Here is a 26,281-nt window from a genome sequence, read left to right as displayed (position 1 = left end):
GAGTTAATGTTTAACCGGCCGTCCTGACGTGACACTTTATGATGATTATCGTTATGCATCATTAACTCGATCCTGTTCAGCTGGATTTATTCAAACAGCTGCTGCTCACTCACATCAATTCATTCACAGGTTCTTTTTTTTTTTTTTGCAACAATAACATTTAAGATCAATTATTCAATATCTACATTCCTGTAAACACCCACATCCACAGCTGTTATTAAATATTAATTCACTTCATTCAGCACTTTGGTTTGAGGAGAGGCCAGACGGACGCTCGTTTAACCGACGCTACGCTGACAGTGAACGCATTTTATCGGAGTGTGTGAGTCCAGAGAGGAGGAGGAAGAGGAAGTGACGACATAAACACACACAGGCAGGTTTAAGCTGCAGTGGCTAATGCTAAAAATGATGTGAATAATAATCAATAATAATCAATCATCCTGCATTAACTGAGTTAATTTAGTTAAATGCAAAGAGCTAAAAAAAAATGAATGAATGAAAAACAATGAATATGAGGAAAAAAGATAAATAAAATATGATAGAAATATGCTTTTATACTCTACTATGAATAAGACAAAATAAAATATTTAGAGAAATAAAGTTAAATGGTGTTTTTTAATCAAATATATTCATGTATTTTGAGGCGAGTGTGGATGTGAAACCTCTGTAGGCTACATGTAGTTTTGTTTGGTAAAAAGTGTCTTAAAGTTTTTATAAGATCCTTTGGGAAAAGACTGTAATAATTTTAAGATTTATTTCTATTAAAGTTGAGAGACAGGAAGTGAAGCCTCCTACCTTGATGAGATGTTTGTTGACCCATTTCGTGAAGGTTTTCTTCTGCACCCGGTCTCGTTCATCTGGAGAGAGAAAACAAAAAAACATGGAGGTCAGTGACATCATCCAGCGTTTGATGGAGTTATTGGCCGATTATTGGGCAGATTATTGGGCAGATTACAAAGGATAAACCAACACACAGGGCAAAGTGGGAAATTTTCTACAGTACTTGTTTCCAGAAACACAAACACACTCTGCAGCTTCTCACAGTTTCAACACAACTGGACCACATTCAGACGGCCGCCATTTTCCTCTGGTGGGAAGTACTTAATCTCTGCAAGTCAAAAACCTGATCTTATTTAATCCAGAGTTAATAAATCAGATTAATTTCTAAGGATTTACAGTACTTGAACACCCACGAGTTCATGTTACACAACCAACCAGTCGACATAAACCAGTCCTGTGCACATATTCACTCATATTTTACAGATTTATGATCGACCTGCATCAATAACAACAGAGCCTGTTAGCATCGCAGCTAACTCCTGCTAACTAAGTCTCACGGTGCAAAGGTCACGGCGGGGTCACAGACAGGTGACGTCACACACGGATTAGTTGTGATTTCAGTCGACGGATCAACAGCAGGTCAGAGGTCAAAGGTCAAAACGAGGAGTCGACGGTTTTAGCTGCTGTTGTTCGCTCGGAAAACAACAACAGCAGCAGGAAAAAATATTATTATTACAGATGAATGAAGCAGCAGGTTGAAGGTGTTTTCAGACTGAGCAGCTCTGGAGATGAGGAGGAGATGATGGTGAACAACAGAACCACACTGAGCTGATAAATAATATGGACGCCACAGGGAGAAGCTAAAGCGTCTTTTTCAGTTTGATATACGTATTTTATTTGCATTTTCTTCTTATCTCGAAAAGGTCTGAGCAACGAGAAGAAGAGCTACTGTCAAAAAGTTGCATGTACATTTGTGTGGCGGGTGATGTCAACAGGAAGGACGGTCTAGTTTTTGATACTCTTAGTCCCATGATATGAGACATGAAAATAAATATTTCATTCATTCATTCATATTATGGTCTGTATTAAAGCTTTACAGAAAAGAAAAATGAATTTGATTCCACTGTGGGTCTTAACATTAGTGTAATAACTCATCTATCAGATGATGGAGCCCAAACTTTGTGCAAAATTCTATTTTTGAGTAAATCCGAGATGAAAGTGGGGTAGTTTTTTTTTCGCAGGGTGCATGAATTATGCGTCACGTTGCTCACGATTCATCAGCCACCGTCATCTGTCAATCAAACATCTGAGACACACACACACGGAGCTCGGTCTCGCCCCAAGCTTTGAATATCTAAAACTCGTGCAGCAACTCGTGGGAAACTGGTAGAAGGAGGCGACAAACAGGACAAACGGCCATTTCTGAACCTTTAACCATCATCATCATTGTTGTTGTAGTTGAGGCTCAGTGTGTGTTTCTACAGTGAGTCTCAGTCTCCACAGGCCTGAACCATGAGGCAGCACAGCCAGGAATAGAGGCTGATGCTGAGCCTCCATGCACTCTCTTATCTCCTCCTCCTCCTCCTTCTCCTCCTCCTCCTCCTCCTCTCCTCCTCCTCTCCTGTTCATATCAGTCTTGTCTGAGAGAAAACACAGACCCCGTCTCTCTCCTTCCTTTTCCCGCCATTCAGCCTCATATCTGACTTCCTGTGGACAGACACACACTCACACACACACACACTCAAACATCCTGCGAGGTGAAGTCGACTCGTCTGCGTTTTCTAAAAAAACTCAAATTGACGAGTAAGTGTGAAATAAAACTGAGAAGAAAAAAGGGCAGTTTCTCATTTCTAGTAAAAACTTGACAAGACGGGGATTTTTTCTTTTCCCTCCAGTCAGATTTCAGCCAATCAGGAAGCAGCTTGCTACGTCGCTTCCTGTCGGTTGTTTATCTGCTGCCATGGCGATGGAGCAGCCATGTGGAGAGACGGTATCACTTCCTCCTCCACAGATCTTGTTAGCTCTCTCCCTCCATATCTGCTACACACACACACACACACACACCTGTACAAACACACACACACACACACACACACACACACACACACACACACACACACACACACACACACACACACACACACACAGACACACTAAACACACACACCTTTAACCTGAGCTCCAGAAGTAGAACGGATTTACAGAAGAGGAAGTTTGATTTAGGATTTAGACGTTAAAATATCTCCACTGGAGAAAACCCAACACACACACACACACACACTGAAACACACTGAAACACACACACACGTTTACATAGTGGCCGAGGCTCCAGGCGAAGAACACACACACACACACACACACACACATATTTCAACACACTCTTGCAAAATGGTTTCACCAGCGACTGCGACAACGACAACACGCCTCGTTCCCAAAACCTGCTGGAGGAGCCGAGCTCGCTCCGCCAGAACGCACACACACACACACACACACAGGGTATTAATATGTTAATAGGTCACACACACACACTGACACACACTCTAACACACTCTAACACACCCTCATCAGGATAATAAATCCCTCAGGAATCAAACAAACCGAGCTGCAGACGTGTGAGTGACAGACACACACAGACACACACACAGGAGGGGATTGTTGAGTGACACACACACACACTAACAACACACTAACAACACAACTACACACAGACACACACACAGAGTTGTGCTGCTCTTTGCCCCGACACCAACAACAATGATTAATAGAGACCCACATTCAGCCTCGGTTCAGTGTTGTCGTCTCGTCACCGCCGAGCACCAACAACACAAACACAGGAACACGTGTTCTGTGTGTCAACAACAACTACACACACACACTTATACACACACACACACACACACACATTTACACACACTGACCTGCACAGCACATGAGCGAGTGCAGGTGTGCGTTGAGGCGACATTCAGTCCGGTAGTCGGGCCACATGAGTGCAGCAGCAGCAGCAGCACCGTGTGTGTGTGTGTGTGTGTGTGTGTGTGTGTGTGTGTGTGTGTGTGTGTGACGTCACGGCGATGATGATGTCACAGCGTCCACGACGACCAGTCTCTCTCTCTCTCTGTGGTTTAATCCCAGTGTGTGTCGCCCGGTCCCTCTCTCTCCTCCTCGCTCTCTGCCATGTCACACACACACTCTTCTTTTTTTTTTCCTCCACCAGCAGCAGTTGCTCCCTCTCTCTCTCTCTCGCTCGTACACGTGTGTGTCTGTGTGTGTGTGTGGGTGTGTGAATGTGTCAAAGTCAGCTGAGGCTCCTCCCCCTCAGTCAGTTACACTCCCTCTCCAGTCAGTGGCGCCCTCTCTCTCTCTCCCTCTCTCTCCTTCTCTCTTTCTCTCTCTCTGTGTTTTCATTGGCTGTTTATCTTCTCTCTCTCTCTCTGCCTGTGCCACTTGTTCTCATGCTCGTTCGCCCTCTTGTTGTGTTATTTCCTGATGCATCATTAGTTTAGATCCTGCAGGAATAGGATCAAAAATAAATTCTGCACAAAAAAAAAGAAAAAAAGGGAAAAAAATCCATTTATGATGATGTAATCCACTCAGTTTGTTCTGCACACACACACACACTCTCTCTAACACACACTCTCACCACACACACACACACTAGTGCTGGTTGAGGTTGACATAATCCAGATGCAGCAGCTGTTCTGTTCAGCCTCTCTGCTTCCTGCTGCTGCTGTTGTTCTAAAGCTTCTCTCCTTATGAGGAAAAACAAAGGAAAACACACAAAAAAAGAAGGTAAAAACCAACAAAGTGTTGCAGCAGCATTAGCGACGTTAGCGACGTTAGCTCTGCAGCTTCTTGGAGGAAACAGGCGGAGAAGAACGTGTTTGTGACTGAGTCGTTGTTGGTCTCTGTTGGAGCCGAGCTGACATGTTTAATTAAATATGAAGAGGAAAGAAGAGGAGCTGTAGTACATCACAACATCCCATCATCTCATTATTGTGTTTCTGATTCCCTTTTTTTTGGCTTTCAGGCACAAACAGCAAAGTGTTGCAGCGTTAGCAACGTTAGCTCTGCAGCTTCTTGGACCTTTAATTAAATATGAAGAGGAAAGAAGAGCAGCTGCACAACATCCCATCATCTCATTATTGTGTTTCTGATCTTGTGTGGGTTTGTTTTCCCTTTTTTTTGTCTTTTCAGGCACAAACAGCAGAGAAGCTGCCTCCAGCCTTCAGGCAAAAAATATCGTCCAATCACATCGTCCGTCCGGTTTCTCTCCACGGCCTCGACTCTCCTCAACTCGACTCGACTCATGATTTGTTCATGGCTCTGGGAATATAAATAGCTCCGACTGCAGCTCCCAGTTATTTCTGCTCCGTCATGTTTTCAGGAGGGAAGAAAGGAGAAAAAAAAGAAAAAAGAAAAAAAAAAGAAAAGAAAACTCAGCCGAGTCAGGAATCAGCAGCGATGACGGAGCGATGGAGCGTCATGTGACCAGGAAGTAGCTATGACATCATCAGCTCACACACACACACTCCTCTTCCTGTTTCCCCCTCAGGCAGCTTCACTCCTTTATTTCTATCCCTCCTCCTTCCTCCTCTTCTTCTTCCTTCTCTTCTTCCTTTTCCTTTCCTTCTTTCCTTCACACTCCTCTTCCTCTTCCTCTCCTCCGCTCTCTCTCCATTTCTCTTCCAGGGACCGTCAGTCAACAACACTAAAAATACCAGACGGAGCTTATAGGCTGCGTCTCTAATACCAGGCAGCGTGCTGCTTATCCCTCCTCGCTCCCTCGCTCCCTCCTTCTCCTCGCTCCCTCCTTCTTCTCCTCCTCCTCCTCCTCCTCCGTTATCACCTCTAATCTCTCCCTCTCTTCTGGCCTTGTCTTCCGGTCTTCTGGCTTCTCTCTCTCCTCCTCCTCCTCTTCTTCTGATTCAATTAAAATTTACAACTGGGGTGATTTCCGAGTGTCTTCCTTCCTTCCTTCCTTTTCCTCCATCACTCCATCATCTCCCCCTCCTTCCTCTTCCAACTCCCCCTCCCTCTCCTCTCCCTTTCTCTCCTCTCTCTCTCTCTGTGGTGACACTCAAACACTGGCACCGGCCTCCATCCTTCTTTTCATTAAATTCCTTTTCTTTTCTGTTCTGTTCTCCTCTTCAGTGACGAGTCGACCTCTGCATGTTAAACATCTTGTAGCAGAAGCAGCAGAACCGGTTCATTCCGGGTCAGAACCGGCTCAACAACTGACTGAACTAGGACATTTTTTAAACTTTTATAACATTTTTCCAGAATTTAATTTTTCAATATCTCCTCTATCTCTCTCTCGTCGAGAAGCTCTCTGCTGTTATTAGACAGGAAGCAGCTGTCTGTCTCAGCCACAAGCCGCCGGTCATCAGATTAAGAACAGGTTCAATCTGCCCACCTGGACACACACCTGACACACACACACACACCCGACACACACCTGACACACACACACACACGTTTGCATGGCTATCTTTGTGAGGACATACTGTTTTCCCTAGCCCTTTACCCTAACCTTAACCATCCAAACCAAATGCCTAACCTTAACCATTACACTTAATAACCTAGTTATTATAAAGACCGGCCAAAATGTCCTCACTCTGATGGTTTAAAACTTAAACTGGTCCTCACATGTATAGCTGTACAGGTACACACAGCATCAACTAGTGTAAAACTGAGCTGCAACAAACAGAACGTCTCTTGGCTGAAATCACACACACGACAGAAACAGGTCGTTTCTATGACGACGGTGAGGGTTGAATCACAGTGTTGGATTGTTTTTGTGCATCGTAACCTACTGTAGGCTAAATGTTGTGTAACAATAAATCACATTTGTGTTTTTACTATTATTACTATTTTACTATTTATTGATTTAATAGATCTTTACTTTAATTTGAACTTTAATTTTATGCAGTATTGTCATTTCATCTCTTTGTAATTATTAGATTTGCCACTCACTTTATCTTATTTCTATCCACTGCAAACTGAAAATTGTTGAGTGTGAGACAACGCTTCCTCAGTGTTTAAATTTTACTTGAAAATTGTGTGTCTGTCTCTGTGTAAATGTGCTTTTTTGTTTGTTTTACAATATATTTTTCTTATCTTTTGTATAAAAAGTGCCCTATAAGTACAGTTTGATTGATCGTGCTGCTGCAGAAACAGCAAAATAAAAAATCACATTTGTACGTTTTGTTTGGTCGAAAAAAAATCATAATTTCTATATTTTTTTTAATGCAAAAACAACTTATCCACCTTAAATAACATTTATTTTTATTTTTAATTTTCTGGTTTTATTGAAGTTTCCCTGCAACATCTGATCTGTGTCATGTTGTCTGTGTCTCATTAACCCTTCACTGTCTCCTGCTGAACCTTTAATACTTTTATCATTGATTGATACTTTTAATACTGAATGAGATGTTGGTTGTTGATATTATGGGCTGGAGCGTAAAAGCCTGGTGATCACAGAGAAAGTGGGAAACCACCACGTTTTACATATTGTGTGAAATTTAACCACATTAACACACACACACACACAGAGGGGCGGTTTACCACTGTGTCTCTACTTCCTGTGACGAGAACACACAATGTCACAGCCTCATGAACACACACACACACACACACACACACACACACTCTGCAGCTGTGTTACACCCCAGTTGCTCGTCAACAAGATCAAACCCAGTGAACCTGAGAGTCGAGTTTGAGTCAGAATCAGTCACAGTGAAACTTCACTCACTCATCAGGAAACATCCCATAATGCAACAGGCTTAACGACTTCAGCTGCACACGAATGCATTTCAAATGGACACACACACAAAGTTGGCACAGCCGATCGACCTTATTGATCCGCTCTGTTATGTCACGTCAGATCTTCCTCTAAAAACCAGACACGTGTCCTCAGTCGCTCTCTGACAGGAGTTTCCACTGAAAAACTCAGAGCTGGACTTTTTTCTTCTTCTTTTTTTTACTATAGCAGCCATTAGCCATTAGCGCTGCTGTCGATTAGCAGCAGCATGCAGCAGCTACTGGAGCAGAGGCACTAACATCGTGTCAGTGTAGTGGAGAATAGATAATGTAATAAACACAGTGGACAGGCTATAAATCAACTCTAAGCACTGAAGCTACACAGAATAAAAATAAAAACACAACTGGAATTTGTTTAATTCTGCAGAAACGTGTGGTTGCATCAGTGTTTACCACCAGACAAGAGGCCAAAGCAGCTCGTTGGCAGCGCTGCAGCTCCCTGTTTAAAGTCTAGTTACACAGCATGAACAAGACATAGATGGACATGTGAGCTGCAAACACACAGACACACACACACACACACTGACTGTGGTCTCCAGGTTGAATTACACACAGATTTCAAAAGTCGAGGGAAACATCTGAGCTTTTCAGCCAAATATGGAAGATGGGGCCGCTCTGAGTCACAGAGGAGGAGGTGAGAAACAATGATGAGCAAGAGAAAAGAAAAAAAAGAAAGAAAAAAAAAAGCTTAAAAACTAAAAGTGTGTGTGTGTGTGTGTATGAATGTGTAAAAACAAGTTAGTGTGTGTTAGTGTGTGATGGACGGAGCTGAAAGAGGAGAAACCCCCGGTGTCGTTGCACTTTAAAGCAGCTTCACATTCCACTTTAACTAAAATAGAAGCTGCAGCAACGTGGAGCAGCGTTAGCGTTAGCGTTAGCATGGAGCTAACAGGCAGAGCAGTGAACTCAACACACTGTAAAACAAGAAATAAAAAAAAAGGAGAAGCCGAGTGAGGGGTCCGTTACATAAATGGCAAAGGGGGCGGAGCCTAAACAGGAAGCACATGGAGCTGATGTTAAAGCAGCCCCCACCCACCCCTCTTCTCTTCTCTTCTCTTCCTCCTCCTCTTCCCCATCGGAGGTAAATCAGAGCAGAAAAGGAAGAAGAAGAAGTGACAGAGAGAGAAGGAAACAGGTTTACCTTCGTCGACTAAACCGCGGCGACGACGGCGACGGTAAAACCAAACTCCAGCCGCCGTCAGGAAGTGAAAAGCGACGACCAGGACGGGTGCGATGACGGCCGGGTCGGTCAGACAGTCCATCATATCTCCAATTAAACTAAACTAAACTAAACTACTGTAAACTACAACTAATAAACCTCCAGCTGCTGCACAACTGGAACGACCCACACAGGAGAGCGTCCCTGAACGCCTCGTCGTCTTCACTATCGTCTCCACAGCATCTTCTCTTCTTTTTCTTCCAGCTCTAAACTACTGCAGCTCAAAACTTCTCCGTCCTCCTCTCCATTCACAAGCCCTCCTCTCCTCCTCCTCCCCCTCTCCTCCCCCCCACCAACACCATGCCTCCCTCTCTCTCTCTCTCTCTCTCTCTCTCTCTCTGTTTCTCACTCTCTCTCAACCTCTCTCGCCCTCTCACACTCTCTCAGTGAATTCCTTTCCCCTGAAACAAGCGACTGGTCTGAGGCGAGGCGGCCGTCATCATAAACCAGCAAATACATGAAAAAATGGGACTAATCAGACGGAAATGTGTGTGTGTGTGTGTGTGTGTGTGTGTGTGTGTGTGTGTGTGTGTGTGTGTGTGTGTGTGTGTGTGTGTGTGTGAAGTTGCCCCACAGAAGGAAACCACATGCCAGCTACACACACACACTCATCTTCCTGTGTGTGTGTTTGTGCATGTGCATGTATTTCTATTACAGCATGTTAAGTCATGTTATATATTTGTGTATGAGCAGATGTTTACCAAATTTCACACCCGGAAGAGTGTGTGTTTGTCAGTGTATGTGTGTGTGTGTGCGTGTCTAGGTGTGTGTGTGTGTGTGTGTGTGTGTGTGTGTTTACCCCCGTTGCTATGGGTGCGTAAACGCTGCATCCTGGCTGTGATATTTATTCGCAGCTATCTTTGAATGATGTCTGCTGACTGTGACGGTGCGTTCAAAGGCTTCAGACACGGGCGGCCATTAAGCCAAGGTGATGATAGTGTGTGTGCATGTGTGTGTGTGTGTGTGTTAGTGTTAGTGTGTGCGTTTTAGTGCGTGCATGTGTGCATGTGTGTGTGTGTGCATGTTAGAGACATTGCAGCATGATTCAGCATGATTCAGGCTGCAGACCGGAGGGCAGGGGGTCCTCGGGTTACCGTCACCCCGCAGAGAATTGTGTGTGTGCATGTGCATGTGCGTGTGTGTGTGTGTGTGTGTGTGTGTGTGTGTGTGCGTGCGTGCATGTGTGTGTGTGTTATCAGCTCCGCTCTGAAAAGAAAGCCACTGACATTTTCACTCCTAGCAACCTCCAGACCAAACAACAAACAACCACAATCAACCCCGACAACGTTTCATTTTCTTCCTCCTCCGCTCTCGGTCTCAGCCGTCGTCATGGCGACTTCAATTCATCCGATACGATTAGATGCGATAAAAAGTTTTCAAGCCTAACACATAGATTAAAGAAAAAAAAAACCCTAGTTGGTGGTGTGTGTGTGTGTGTGTGTGTGTGTTGCAGCAGCGGTGATGTGATGGCTGTGTAATCACTGAGTCATTTCCTGATCAGAACCAGAACCAGAGATGAGGTCATGGAGACCTGAGCCCGGTGCCAGCTGTTTGTTGTCGTGGTGATGATGATGATGCAGCGGTTTCCAACACTGAGGCTCAGCTGGTCACTTCTTGTTACAGGACTACATTACCCAGAGTTCCTAGAGGGCTGAAAATGAGCTTGGTATGTGACCAATTAAGGTTCAAACTTTCTCTAAAACGAAGTCAAGCTTAAGATTTATGAGTCTTTGTGAAAGGAGGGAATAGAACTACATTACCCAGAATCCCTTCTGTTCCTAGATACATCTGATTAAGTGGTCGCTAAAGCTTAAAATGTATGAGTCCTTGCTAAAGGAAAGATGGGACTACATTTCCCAGAATCCTTTATGTCGCAAAATAACCTCTGTGTGTCGTGAAGAAGCTCGTCTAAAAGTCTAACTTAGATTTAGATCAAGCCTTAACTTTTTAAGTTAGCCTATTGCAGAAGAAAAGAACTACATTACCCAGAATCCCTTCTGTTCCTACTAGATACATCTGATTAAGAGGTTCAAACTTTGTTAAAACAAAGTCGCTAAAGCTTAAAATGTATGAGTCCTTGCTAAAGGAAAGATGGGACAACATTTCCCAGAATCCTTTCTGTTGCAAAGCGACCTCTGCATTGTTAAGAAGCTCTTCTAGATGTGAAAGTCTGACTTAGATCTCTACCTTAGATTAAGCCTTAACTTTTTGAGATTGAGCCTATTGCAGAAGAAAAGAACTACATTACCCAGAATCCCTCTGTCCCCCCCAAAAAATTAAAACCTCTAAATGTTTGTGAACAAGATAAGGGAACAACATTTCTCAGAATCCTTTCTGCCCCAGAAATGCCCCTCTGTGTGTCTGATAATGAAATGGTCAAACTTTTTCCTAATGATATTAAGTTTAAAAATTTGTGAGAACTACATTACCCAGAATCCTTTTGGTTGCTAAATAACCACACACTTAAACCGACAAAACAAAAGAACTTCCTGTTTGAAATGAGAATAAAAACTGAGATTTACAGAGAAAAGAAGAGGAAGTGAAACTGATCAACATGGTCTCTGAGTGTGTTAGAGTGAGTTGTCACCACTGTGTGGCAGAAGAGACCAACATGTGTGTGTTCGGCTGTCGAGCCTCGCACAACACACACTCTGACAACACACTGACAGCACACACACATGAAGCTGCTGCTCACAAACACACACACACTGAATATCACAACAGCAGCTTTTCTATCAATTATCATGTTTACAAACAGGTTTGATCTGCACACACACACACACACACACACACACACACACACACACACACACACCTACACACACTCGTCATCTGTCATCAAACACTCCCAGCTGCAACTGGCTCAAAACAAAGCAGCGCGTGTGAGATTATTTTGTGGTTTCAGAGCCAATGTTAGAAGAATGCACGACTCTCTGTCTTGGTTTAATGTAAAACACAGACTTCTCTACTCCTTCATGACTTTTTTGAGAACTGTTTTAACCACAAAGAGTTCATATATTTTATATGAAAAACTTTCTTTTATTACAGAGACTCGCAGCTGACGGTCGTTTTATTTGACCAAAACAAAACTACATCAACCAGGAACAAAGTCATATGGAGCAATCCAGGAATGGAACTCACTGCCAAGTTATATTAAACAACTAAATAGTAGGGAGGGATGTCCCGATCCGATATTGATATCGGATATCTGTCCGTTATCAGCCAAAAAAGCGAATATCGGATTATATCGGACTGCATCTAAAATCTCCGATATAAACGCTCCGATAAAAGCAGCCCATTATAATATTTTACAGTTCAAAAGTAAGCTCACTACTGTCTGTCCCACAGAAGAACATGACAGCAGCAGCCTGTCAGTCAGCAACAGGAGGACTCTCCTTTGCATTAGAATTTGAAAAATATAAATAATTGTTTTTTTTCACCACTCCTAATATCGGATCAATATCGGTATCGGGCCGATATTGAAGGCTGCAATATCGGTATCGTATCGGAAGTGAAAAAGTGGTATCGGGACATCCCTACTAAATAGTATATATGCTTTTAAAAAAGCTCTAAAAGAACATGACTTAAAAATGAACTTCCATTAATCATGATGTTGTACTTGATATAAGGATATGGGTTACAGCAGGAGTATAAAGGTAGTGGTTATAGTAGAGTCAATTCATTATTTGTGGATGAGTATCATTATACTATGGAAACCTGGTTGGAGTTGTCTTGTCTTGTTATTTTGTTCTTGTGTCCGTCATGTATTGAATGTATGTCATGTTGTTGGGGTAAACTGTATATGTCTATATCGTCCAGTGTGAATGTGTATTCTTTTATTGTCAGCCAATGAACTCTGAGCTTCTCTGAATTTAAGACATTTCACTTCACACACGTAAAAAAAAGAAAAGAAAATTGATTAGTCAGCGTTTCCTCCTGTCACATGAATGAAAGCGTGTGTGTGTGTGTGTGTGTGTGTGTGTGTGTGTGTGTGTGTGTGTAGCTCTCAGGGTCAAGAGGTCAGGGCTGCGAGCTCATGGACCCTCCCACTCCTGCAGAAAACGCTGCGTCTGGGAACTTCAGCCACACACACACACACACACACACACACTGGGGATGATGTCATACAACAGGACGAAGGAGAGGAAGGAGAAGAAGGAGAAGGAGGAGGATGGAGGGATGAGAGAGAGTGTGGGAGGTGTAGAGACACTACAGTTGTTGTTTTGTGTCGGTGGTGAATGACTCTTTTCATTCAGATATCAGAGAGAGAAATCTCACACTCACAGACACACACAGCCTTTTGTGAGTGATGTGTACACTCTCACTGTCTCTGTTTCACTCAATCTGATCCATCACCTGATGCTGTTTTAGCCGTTAAAGGGATAGTTCAACATTTTGGAGGGAAATTCATGCAAAACCTCTGATGCACGTTGCCTTCAGGGACAGTTTTTCATCAACAGTCTCTGTATTTCCCTCTAAAACAACTCTGTGTGGTAACGTTGTGTTATTATCTCATAGCGTGGTGAATGTGCAGGTCACAACTTGTCCACCAGAGCGTTGTGGAGTTGTTGGATTGTGTATTTGATGAGTTTGATGAGGGAAACCAAGAAATCCCATAATGAGCCTCCGTAGCGTAGCTCTGAGCAGCTCACGGCTCTGCTCCGCCGTTCTAAAAACATCATGCACCGACAATTAAAGGTAACGAACCTACTGCTATGACTATAGGGATTATGGCAATGGGCCAATTTGCCAAAAATGTTGAACTATCCCTTTAAATTATGTCGCTGCGATATTGTTTATACGAGGCGGTGTGTATGTGTGTGTGTGTGTGTGTGTGTGTGTGTATATGTGTGTGTGTGTGTGTGTGTGATGCTGCAGCTTGTTCCTCCCTCCCCCCAGTACAGCTCAGTTCTTCCAGTCAGCATCCTCTATAGAAAGTCAGCAAGGTCACCCTGACACACACACACACACACACACACACACACACTGAACCTGTAAGTACAGACCTGCTGTCCTGCACTCACACACACACACACACACACACACACGACTACACTGTGACCAACCTCCTCTTCTCCTCACACACACAGTCAGAGCTATAAACTGATCTGCATATGGAAATACACCACAGGGCCGACCACACACACACATATACAGTAGACGCACACACACAGACACACACACACACACAGACACACACTACATTGTTCACAAGCTGCAGAACATGAATCATGAATTCATGCTCTGCTGCTCCGATTCTTCTTCTTGTCTTCTGAATAATAAAACAGGAACAGGTCTGACGCTCAGCGGCGCCGTGCTACAGTGAGTCTGCAGGTGTAGGCCTACGCTCTTATTTTGAAAGTGACAGAGAGACAGGAAGTCAGAGACGATGACAGGCCACAGGTGACAACGCAGCGGCCGCCATTATTATTATTATTCTGTCTGGAATAAAAAAAAGACGTTGAAAGAAAAACGTCTTGTTTCCGTGTCGACAGCATCATCACAGCTGTGAGAGGAGGAAACAGGAGATACATGTGTTGACGGGGGGAAGGAAGGAGGGAGGGAGGAGAGGAGGAGAGGAGAGGAGAGGAGGAGGAGGAGGAGGAAGAGGAAGAGGATGAACACATCACAGTGATGAATCCTCCGTCCTTGGACTTTCATGTCCACAGAGCTGCAATAAAAACGACAGACGTCCTCGACCTCGTCCCGTCTCATCAGACCAGTTTAACACGACATCACTGACACATACATACAATGATACTGTAGGGTTGCAACTAACGATTATTTATCGTATTATTTAAACAATTAATCGACTGATTAGTTGTTTGGTCAATAAAATGTTAAAAAATGTTGAAAAATGTCAGTCAGTGTTTCCCAAACCACCAGAAAACGTCCTCTAATGTCTTGTTTTGTCCACAAACCAAAGAGAGACTCAGTTTATTGTCATGAAGGAACAAAGAAACCAGAAATATTCACATTTAAGAAGCTAAAATCAGAGAATCTGGACTTTTTTTCTTTAAAAACGACTCAAACTGATGTTCAATTATAAAAATAGTTGACTATTGTTGATTAATGGATGACTTGTTGCAGCTTTAATCTGATATAAGAGCGGCTGCAGTCGTGTGAATAAAACATCTGATGTCCGACATCCATCCTCCTACGCTGCAGCAGCTGTGTGACCTCTGACCTCTGACCCCCCCACTGGGGAAACGCAGCACAAACACTTCCTGTCTGGAAACCAGAGCCCAGAGCTGCTGCTAATGCTGCTGTTAAAGCTGCTGCTGCTGCTGCTGCACCGGGTCCGATCCATTCAGGAAGAGCAAACTGGATCTGTCTGTGTGCATGTTTTTATTTTTTGGTGCACAAACAGCTGATCTAGAGTCTGCAGAGGGAGCTGCATCCAGACCATGCAGTGCACAGCGGAGCAGATAGGGGGCGATCTGGGTCCAGACTCTCAGCAGCAGCAGCAGCAGCAGCAGCAGCAGCAGCAGCAGCAGAGCCGCTTTCCCTCCAACTGCTGCACCACTGATTCTCTCCTTCAGCTGCACAAACTGCACAACAGCAAAAGTCCAAACTCTTCATTTCTCTTTTTGAAACCAGATCAGATGTTTGTTCTGTCTCTGGATCAAAAAGTCACTAAAATAACAAACACACACACACACACAGCGTAGTGAGCTCAGACTGCTGTGAAATGAACAGTAGAAGAAGAGGAGCAGTCACACACACACAGAGAGACAGTTCATCTCCATCCAGACAAATGGATTTGGCGTCGCCGGGTCAACCAGGCTGCAGCGATGAGCCTCAGACTGACTGAGGGATAATCACAGAGAGGAGCGACGGACCTGATCTGATCTGATCTGGTCTGACCGAGACTCAGTCCGCAACACTCAACTCTCACAGAGGAGAAGACATAATATAAGTGGCTGCTCAGTCAGACACTACAGGAAGTTCATCTCACTGCTGCCAACATGTAAAATACTTCTAAACATCATAAACACACAGATAAAACAAAGTGCATGTGTTAAATGGGCTCATCTTGTGGAATAAATGCAAATAATCCAATGCAATATTATTTAAATCCTGCAGCATCCAAACCACAGGAGCTACAGAAGGTCACAGGTCAAACCAGGGCTGGAAGGACGACTGTCTGCAGGAATGTAATCTAGTACAGTTACTAGTTAGTTGTAGAAAAATGAGACTTTTGGAAAAGAAATAAAAGACACTGGTGACAAGTTTAACGTCCTAATCTGACTACGTGTCCAAGTATATCCCTGCATCGCTGCATGATGACGCTTTGGTCTAACACTTCTTCATCATCATCATCATCATCTGCTGCAGGTGTTTGTGCGACAAAAATCACATCAACAGTAAAAAAAAAAAGGAAAATAAAAAAGGAAAAACAATTATTCCAACTGAAATCTCCTTTTTTTAAATCCACAATCAATCAGAGAATCTCCATCATATCACTCATTCCAAGCTAATGTTAAGAACTGGCTTGCAGACACCCAGAGATGTGAGCACTGATGTTGTTATTGTTGTCCAAATGTGTAGCCTATTTATTATGTATGTATTTACGGACAGTTAGTATGTGTATGTGGTACAATATTTTATTCCATTGTTGTTCTTTTTTAACGGTTGCTTTGTACGATCTGGCAGAGGGAGAATCGATGAAAACTAGATTTTTAAGCTAATTCGAGTGCATTTACTGCTGTGTTTTTTTATACAATGTTTATTAATGTGCATTGTCCCTTTTCAAATAAACTAAAAAAAAAAAATCTGCAGCCCTTAATTTTATGTTATATTTATATATCTAAATATAGATACCGGTAGATATATATAGCCGGTCATGTTGTAATAGAGTCTGTTACAGCTTCAGCCGCTGGTGAGTGACTAAGTCTGTGGTGGGATGATCCGTTACCGCCGCCGACGGATCACTGAGGAATGTTTTGACGGGAGAACTGAGCGGATCGAGCTCGGAGGGGAGGGGTGTGTGTCTGTGTGGGTGGTGCTTTTTTCAAAATGTTCTCCTCATTTTTCAGATCGTAGACCAGGGTTGTCAAACAACGTGCGGCCTGTGGGCCAAAACTGGCCAGGCAGGGAGTCCAATCTGGCCCCTCAGAATGAATTTGCCAAGTGTGAAAACGACATAGAAGGCAGAAGAGGAATAATATTGTTGAAACTGCACATGTATTTAGGCTATATCAAAACATTTCAGATTGTTCATAATATGTTTTGTAAAAGAATAGTTCATTAACTGTAAACATCTTGTAATACAAAAGGGAAAAGTTCTTCTTTTTAAAATACCTTATCATGCTATTATTTTACTGGTCCTGTCACTTAAGATCGATTTAAATCGTGAATCGGATTTTTTTTTAGGCCATATCGCCCAGCCCTAACACACACACAGACAGACAGTGAGACCCCAAGATGCCATTAAGAGCTTAGAGGAGGATGAAACAGGAGGAGAGTCCGTGTGGCTGTGGCCCCTCGTTAGATGAACTAACAAGACAGGATTAACAGGAGGTGACTCCAGGACACACACACACACACACACACACACACACACACACACACACACACACACACACACACACACACACACACACACACACACACACACACACACACACACACACACACACACACACACACACACACACACACACACACACACACACACACACACACACACGCCCTGAGGTGCGGTGGTGAACAGTGGGACATCGTGGACACGTCCGGACACAGACCTGAGGTCAGCTCAGAGCTCAGAGCTACGTCTCCGTCCTGTGATGACAGACCTGTTACATTCCTGGTTGCCGTGCCAACAATCATGTGAAAAAAAACCTTCCCAGCTGTTTTACGGTTGGCTGAGTTTCAGGAAGTGTTGGACGGGTTTTTTTTTTTCTGAGGCCACAGGAGAGAAACAAGGACAAAAGTCTTTCAATCATTTCTGAACTCTGGGCGTCAAAACGTCCAAAACTTTATGGAAACTGGAGCTGGTGGACAGACAAATGAAAACTCTGGTCTGGGAGCAGGAAGAAGGACGAGACGACGCAGGAGGAGGGAAACTCTCTGCACTCACACGCTCACAACACAAACTGAGCCAAAGCTCTTGTTTGGTGCAAACAAAACCCAATTACCCCCCCGTCCCCACGTCCCCCCGTCTCACCCGTCCTCCACCACAGAGATCAGAGTGTGAACGTCCACTCTGTCCTCCCTCAGGACACAAACTATAAAAATACACAGAGTGACGTATAAAATCAAGGTTATAATAGAGAGAGATGATTCAGCACTAAATATTATAGTAATATAAATGTATATATGATGTAATAAGGACGGGAATATGATGTTATTGCACTTTTAAACATTTTGTAACATCCTGAAGTTGTCATACGTTGTGACATACGGTGTTTTTGCATCTGCAGATTATGTCCTGAAAGAAAAAACTTTATTGACACCTAATTTATCAAACGGGGTAAAGTTTTTTTGTGATTCTTGCACAATGGGATGATGATGATGAAATTCTTTATTCAGTCACTCACATCACATAATAACAAGGTAGTGACTGAAAAGGCAAAGGCAGAAGCATAATGCTTATATTAATGCCTGTCCTACATACCAAATTAAGCTACCCAGCATTCTTACAATATGAAAAACAAACAAACATACATAAGCAAAACTAAACCAGAAAAAGACCGAAACCAATAAGGTTAACAGTATTTAAATATATAAAGAAAATTAAGTATCAGAGAAAAAAAGAAAGCGGGAAAAACACCAAAAAACAAAACAAACTTTAACACTTGTAGCCTTTAAAAATGGGATGGGACACAGACAGACTTAGTACAGTGCTGCAGTACTTTTTCTGACAGTGTTTGTCATTCGCATTTGAAATTTACATAATAAAAGATCAATGCATGGCGACAAAATATTGCAATAGTGTTTGTGTATTGTTGTTTCATTCATTCCCGTTATATAACTATAGAATATGAGAAGTGAGAGTTTCTTCTGCTGCTAGAATCAACATCAGCCGGTATCGATCTGTAGGTTTCTGGTTGTTACACGATGGAGTTTGGTTTGGTTTGCACGCAGCATGAGCACAGAGAGGTCACACACACACACACACACACACACACACACACACACACACACACACACACGACCTCTGACCTCTCTGAGTGGCTCCATCAGGCTCAGTGGTGTTGACCTGTGGAGCTTTAACCGGCCGGTCACAGCCTTCTGACCAGAGTGTGTGTCTGTGTGTGTGTTGATGTGTGTGTGTGTGTGTGTGTGTGTGTGTGTGTGTGTGTCACTTAGATAATCTAATCACACAGATTATAGACACACTTTTCCAGTCATCGCTGCTTCAATTTGGTCAGATAAACACACACACACAGAGATTCCTCTCACACTGAGGTGGACGGTGGGAAAAAGGAGGGAGGAGACGGACTTTGGAAGAGGAGGAGGAGGAGGAGGAGGAGGAGGAGCGATAGATTTATGACCCCGTGAGAAAAGAGAAGCTCCGTCCGGACTCTTTTGGTTTTAGGGCGTTCGTTAATCACAGGTTAATGAGAGAGAGAGAGAGGGAGGGAGGGACGGAGAGACTAAAAGAAGAAGAAGAAGTAGTAGAAGGAAGAAGACAAATAGTTTTCTGATTGAGACGAATTAGTGACACAACCGGGGGAAAAGAAATAACAAAACAAAGTGAAGAGGGTGAGATAAGGACGGATAAAAAGATCAAAGTCCACGAGGAAGAAAAATGAAAGTGAAAGAAAAGAGGAATAATAAACAAGACAGAGAGAGAGAGAGAGAGAGAGAGAGAGAACAGGGAAGTGAAGTGTGGGATTTCCAGACTTTGGAAAACACACGGATGTGAATCTGCAGCTTCAGGCTCACAGACAGAGAGCATGATGGGAAAGTTGTTGTTTATTTCACTCACTGACTGAACTAAACTACAGTATTTAAATATGAACATGAAAAGAAAAGGAGCAGAAATAAGAATAATCTGATTTTATCTGCTCCTTTCACCGGTCGCTAATTAACAAAGAGAATATTCCAATGACTTCTTTAGCCACTCTTCTTTACTCTCTACCAGTGACGGGCATTTCAAGCAAAAGTACTATTGGATAATGGCGGCGGGGAAATAATCGATTATTAATTCTCTCCCGGTGTAAAACTATGTCAATATTTTCCGGTAGCTTCTCATCAGTCGGCACCGTGCAGAGTTTGAGCTGCAGCTCAGTTTCACTTGTTTTCATTTAACAGAGTTTCACACAGAACTTCCTGGTGGAGTGAAGTCTCTCCATGTTTCTCCTTCTGCCACAGTAAAAAGGAACATTTACATTTTTACAGACAAGATGATTATTTTAAACTGAACGACTATTTGAAAATCATTGCCAATCCCAACTTTAAACTAAAAGTAATTTACATTTTTTTCCTTTATAACATAATACCAGTGTTAAATTCTTTGGTTTCTCTGTTGAAACTGATTCGTTTCACTTTAATGATCTTTCTCTTAAGTTTAGCCCAAATTTAAACTTTAACTTCCTGGTGATAAAAAGTGAATGAATCACGATCATTATCAATAATTAAACCGTGAACGTCAACACAAAGTTTTTTGTTCCAATCCATTAAGTTGAAGTTGGAGATATTTTACAAAAAAAGAAAAAAAGAAAAGAGAAAAATCTAAAGTCATGGATGAGATCAGAGTTAGATTCATCCACATATTCACTTTACATCCTGAGAGAACCAATCAGAGCTGGTGGAGGAGGTTTGTGTGTGTGTGTGTGTGTGTGTGTGTGTGTGTGTGTGTGTGTGTGTGTGTGTGTGTGTGTGTGTGTGTGTGTGTGTGTGTGTGTGTGTGTGTGTGTGTGTGTGTGTCGTGTGAGAGAGAAAGGGGGGGGTGAAGAAGAAGAGAAACACTCAGACGATGAGGTCAGTCGATGGGAAAAGAGACAAAAAAAAACTAAAAAGCGAGGGAATCAATGAAAGAAGGAAAGAATGTGAAGAGTGTACACAAATACAGGGGACCCCGACGCATAACCACGGTAACCAGGCCCTTCATTTTAACCCCAGCTGTTCTCGTTACCATGGACACCTCTCAATTAGCCCCCTCCTCTCCATCCCATCCCATCGTCCTCTCTGGCCTTTTATTGGGCCACTTGACCCGAGCCGCTGAAAAAAAGCTGTAATTATCAGAGTCTGTCAGCGGCTGCTCGTCGCCGTGACACACACACACACACACACACACACACACACACACACACACACACGCACACACACACACACACACACCTCTACGTGACATATGACGACTCCATTCAGACTACGAAAACCTTCACCATCACTAAACTCACCCCTGACAGGAAGTAAATAAACGCACTACTGAGGTGAAGTGTGATGTCATCAGCTCTTATTCTGAAATATTGATCATAGTTAAAGTGATAGAAAACTTCCTGTCAGTAGAAACAGTGTAAACGAGCAGCGACTGAGTGGTTTTAAACTTGTTTCCAGGCTGCTGTTCACTCTGTCACTGACTCAGCAGCTGCACAGACTTTACAGACTTTACAGACTTTACAGACTTTGCTCCAGACTCACGTAAGTCTATAAAAGTCTCTTGTATCTCACAGTATCTCAGCTGCCGTCATGTGATTACGTTTTATTACATCAGAAAGCTACAGTAGCAACCTGCACTTCACAGTAAGTAATGCATTGATATCTTATTCTATACACTGCAATGTTTCTTTTGTTTTCTTTCTAGCTCTTAATCTGAGTCATTTTAAATGTATCTTCAATTTTATTTAGTTGTAAACTTCACTACACAGTCTATTGCAAATTTCACTACACATTTAACTTGTACAACTCCATATGTGACAGGTTAAAGGGACAACAAGGTTTTCACACTATATTTCCCATGAGCCTCTGCGCACGAGGTGAAACTCTTGGACCGGTGCAAGACGGACGAAAGTGAAAACATTTGGCAAGATTGTTTTCATTGATCAAGAATGAAAGTCGGAGGTTCAAAGATGATCAGATACCGTCATAGTTACCACCATAAACGATGCCAAATTAAAACACGCACAAACAGACTTCTAAACAGTTTCTTTCCTAAGGCCATACACTCCCTGAACCAGAAGCACTGATGCACTTTTGCCGTTTGCACTGTTATTTTTAGCCTATTTATATATTTTTATACATTTTAGTTACATTTTTTCCTGCTGGCCAGAATGGTTGTGTATGTGTTTTGTTGTGTATATATATTTGTTTGCATTTGTCAACCCAGAGGCCACTGGCAATTTCGTTGTTTTCCTTTACAATGACAATAAAGCTTCTATTCTATTCTATTCTATTCAACTAGCGATCCGGCGGAGTTATTCCCATGACCCACCGGGCCGCGTCCGGGAAACCGAAACTATAGGAAATGCTGGGTGAGCCAACCACTAAATAATAATATCAAAATAACTATAAAGACAAAACGAGAACGTAGATTCTTCCACATGAATATGAGACTCTGTTATAACCAAATACAAACTCCTCGGGGTCCGTTTAAGGATCTTAAATCTCCAGATGTTGGGTTTACTGTACATCAGTGACAGTAAATCAGAAGAGTAAAACGAAAAAATGAAAGGTAGAGACTCTGAGATGTGTTTGGAAAAGATATTAAAAGATCATGTTCAGATCTGAGAGTGTGTCTGTGTGTGTGTTTGTGTTTTTATCCGTGTGTGTGTTTGTGTGAAAGTGTTTCTGGAGCTGCCAGAGAGTCAGAGAGTTGAGTGTGAAGCGCGGCCGACGGCGTGGAAGGTGATCAATGAGTGTGTTAATGAGTGGACACGGACGGACGCGGCTGCAGGTCGGTCAGAGACTCAGGTACGTTCTGACTTAGCGGCGCTACAGTATAATCCTCTTTTAACGAGCTCTGGAGGGAAACGAGTTCAAGACCGGCATCCCAGTGTTTTCAGAAAACCTGAGGGAGGAGGAGGAGGAGGAGGAGGAGGAGATAAAAACCTCATTACACTAAATTAAGGTGATGATGTGAGTCCTGATACGACGACGCCTCCAACAAGTCAAATCATCTAACAGCCTTATGTGTTGAAGAAGTCAGACTGTTAACTGTCTGTAGATAAAATAACCGGTGGAGCAGAGCAGTGGTAACGTCCAAAATATGACCGTTTATTTTTTATAAAGAAATCATCACAACAAGGACAAAGTGTTAGTTTCTCTCTGTGATCAGATAGTAATGTCTTTCCAGGATGTTTCAGAGTTGGGCTATCTGAGGTGAGTGGCTACATGCAGAAACACAAAGTTTATACTGTTTATACTCTACACCAGGGATGTCAAACTCAATTTAGTTCAGGGGCCACAAACAGCACAATTTAATCTGAAGTGGGCCGGACCAGTAAAATAATAGCATAATAACCTTTAAATATATTTAAAAAATTGAAATGTTCTTCTGTTTTAGTACATTAATAAGATGTTTGCAGTTACTGAACTATCATTTTACAAAACATATTATGAACCACTTGAAATTTCTTGATAAAAATATGTGCAATTTCATATTTTCACACTTGACAAATTCATCCTGAGGGCCAGATTGGACCCTCTGCAGGGCCGGTTCTGGCCCACGGGCCACATGTTTTGACACCCCTGCTCTACACTATATGAGTTCAGTGGTGTCTCTAAGGATTCCAGTCATGTACCAGAGATATCTGATTGTTTTTAGCGTTGTGGCTATCCCTAGTGCCAGGTAGCCATGGTGTAACTCCGGTTTGTCTGCATCAATTTTAGTCGCGTTTTTTGCTCCAACCAACACCGGTTAACCATCAGGAAAATGATTTAGGGGTCAAAAATGGCCGGAATTCTCCTTTAACTGTCTGTTGACTGACTGTCTGTATTGACGACTGACGGATGTTCTCTCTCTCTTCTCTCTCTGCACAAACTGTGAGTGAGTTCACTGACCCGAGGTCTCGGAGCTCTGGGCTGCAGCATCATGGATGAAAAGGCTTCAATAAAAAAATATGGACAGATCGAAGCTGGATGAAGCTCGGAGCGGAAAGTCAGACCAGATCGGACTGGATCAGACCGGGTTAGACCGGGTCAGACTGGATCAGACCGGGTTAGACCGGGTCAGACTGGATCAGACCGGGTTAGACCGGATCAGACCGGGTCGGACCGGATCGGACAGTTATCCAGTGAATGAGGTGAAACTGGAACGAAACGTGACGCAGAGAAAACAAGAAAACAGATGAAGCTGAAAAAAGACGACACAAACACACACCTCCTACACACACACACACACACCGCATGTGTAAACTCTGTCCAGCTGATCTGAGCTCATCTGAGACCAAACAAGCTGAAGACATCGTTTCCTCCACTTCAAACACTCTAAAAATAAACCTCTGGTTCCATCTATAACAACCTGCAGAGCCAAAGAAAAGATGGCCGACGTGTTTCAGATTCCTGCAGCGACTGGGAAAGAACAACATCACACACACACACACACACACACACACTCACTCAGATGTGACAGTGAGTAAATCACAGACTGAGACAACACTACGTTTCCCACGATGCCCTGCTGCTGCTGAAGGCGGAGCCTCCCGGAGGAGTCCCGGGACAACAGGAAGTAAACAGGAAGCAGACGACGACGACTGTCCCACCCACTGAGACCAACACAATAAAACACACACACACACACACACACTGCTCAGATTACAAATTCATAAACACACAACTCACACTTTCGCTTAATGTGGCTGATTTAACTAAATCTTATTGGTATTGACTCCGTTTTTTATATTTTTTATTCTAAATTCAGACTTTTTTTTGATGCCGACTCATTTAAACTGAATCATATGAAGCTGAAGATTCACAATTAAAAATCCTCCTGGTGCTGGAGAATATAATGTTACTATAAAAACAGTTTAGTTGTATGTTTGCACCTCCAGTGTGTTTGTTCTTGTAGGCAGATGTCCGTTAATAACTGAACTGAACTGAACTGAACATCTCTTCATTATTATTAATGATTTAATTGGTCCTCAGTTGTTTCAAAGCACTGGCTCTAAAAATAAACTCCTCCTCTGTGTTTCTCATGAATCATTAACGTGACAAAGTGTTTAGATGAACTGAAGTGACTTGAGTTCAGCTCTTAAATCACTCTGTATATGAATAAACATGCATCACACACACACACACACACACACCTGCAGCGAGTCACACACACACACACACACAGAGGTGGCAGCATGTGAACCTGGATCAACGTTAAGCTTCATTAAAGTTAAACAGCCATGTGAGAGTCAGATAACACAGAGCAGCTCAGTGTTCAGCAGGTTGATGAAGCAGCAGCTCCGTGTCCAGAGGCCGAGGCCAGAGGACCGGGACAATGGAGAAGGAGGAGAGGAGGGGGGGTGAAGTCAATTAAAACCAAACATGTGTAAACAAAATAACTTCCCACAGAAAGACGCTGAGGAAACAGAAGAAGGAGTTTTAGAGACGAAACAAACGCTCCAGTCAGCAGCAGCAGGTTGAAGAGACACGAGGTCAATAACACTTTTCTCTCTGCAGCGCTGACGATGACTCTGAGTTTAACTTGTTTCTCTCAGAGAAGCTGCAGCCTGAGGCTCAGTGAGCTCAGCTTTCACTTTCTCTCTCTGACTCTGGTGTAATAATAATAAAAACAACTTTACACTTTATTTATAGGTGATTCTTCTCTTTGACCTGAAGAAAAATCTTTAAACTGTGTTTTTTTCTATTTCTGGAACAAAGATGTCAGAATAACTTTGATTCATTGATCGTGATGACAATTTTTAGTTAGTTAGTTCAGTTTTAGACTTGCCAGCAGAACTCTAGCAAACAACGTGCACTGAATATGTGTAAATAAAGTGAAACTTCCTATTCCTGAATGATATTTAACTATTAAAAAATGTTCTAGTTGCCCAAATATGAACCAAATTAATTAAAAATATGTTTTTTTCAAGTTATTATGTGACAATGCAATGTGAAGTTTTTATGAATTTAACATTTATTTTAATTACTTTACTATAGGAAGATGTTCAAAGTCTAGGTTGGGAACAAACCCTAAACTTAGACATTCTGTCATATTTGGATTTCGACATGCCAGAAAAAGACAAATGTCATAATTGAGACACAATTCTTTTCTTTTTCCCTGAACTTTTACAAAATGGACCCAACAAATACACAAATAGTTTTTTCTTTTGGAAAATTCACCCTGAGGACAGACAAAATGTCCTCATTGAAGAATCCTCCATCACCAGCACTTTTCTCTTCTCAAAGTGCTTTCAAGTAAAATGAAACCAGGTAAGAGAAGAGAAGAGAAGAGAAGAGAAGAGAAGAGAAGAGAAGAGAAGAGAAGAGAAGAGAAGAGAAGAGAAGAGAAGAGAAGAGAAGAGAAGAGGAGAGGAGAGGAGAGAGAAGAGAGAAGAGAAGGAAACTCAGAGTTGTAGGGAA

The 26,281-nt window shown here is 42.6% G+C and overlaps 1 protein-coding gene across 1 annotated transcript in view; it reads right to left on the bottom strand.

Moving 5' to 3' along the window:
* LOC310993828 (microtubule-actin cross-linking factor 1-like) overlaps window positions 1–26,281 on the bottom strand; it is a gene marked incomplete at its 3' end in the record, with an annotated part of 137,367 nt that overhangs the window by 22,261 nt on the left and 88,825 nt on the right. Inside the window, exon 3 of the mRNA XM_083982308.1 lies at window positions 796–857. Coding sequence (XP_083838434.1) covers window positions 796–857 — 62 coding nt within the window. The remainder of the gene's footprint in view (window positions 1–795; window positions 858–26,281) is intronic.

The sequence above is a fragment of the Trachurus trachurus genome (assembly GCF_905171665.1).
Source record: "Trachurus trachurus genome assembly, chromosome: 11".
NCBI lineage: Eukaryota > Metazoa > Chordata > Actinopteri > Carangiformes > Carangidae > Trachurus > Trachurus trachurus.
The sequence above is the reverse complement of the archived record's forward strand: the minus strand, read 5'-3'. Positions and strand labels throughout refer to the sequence as shown.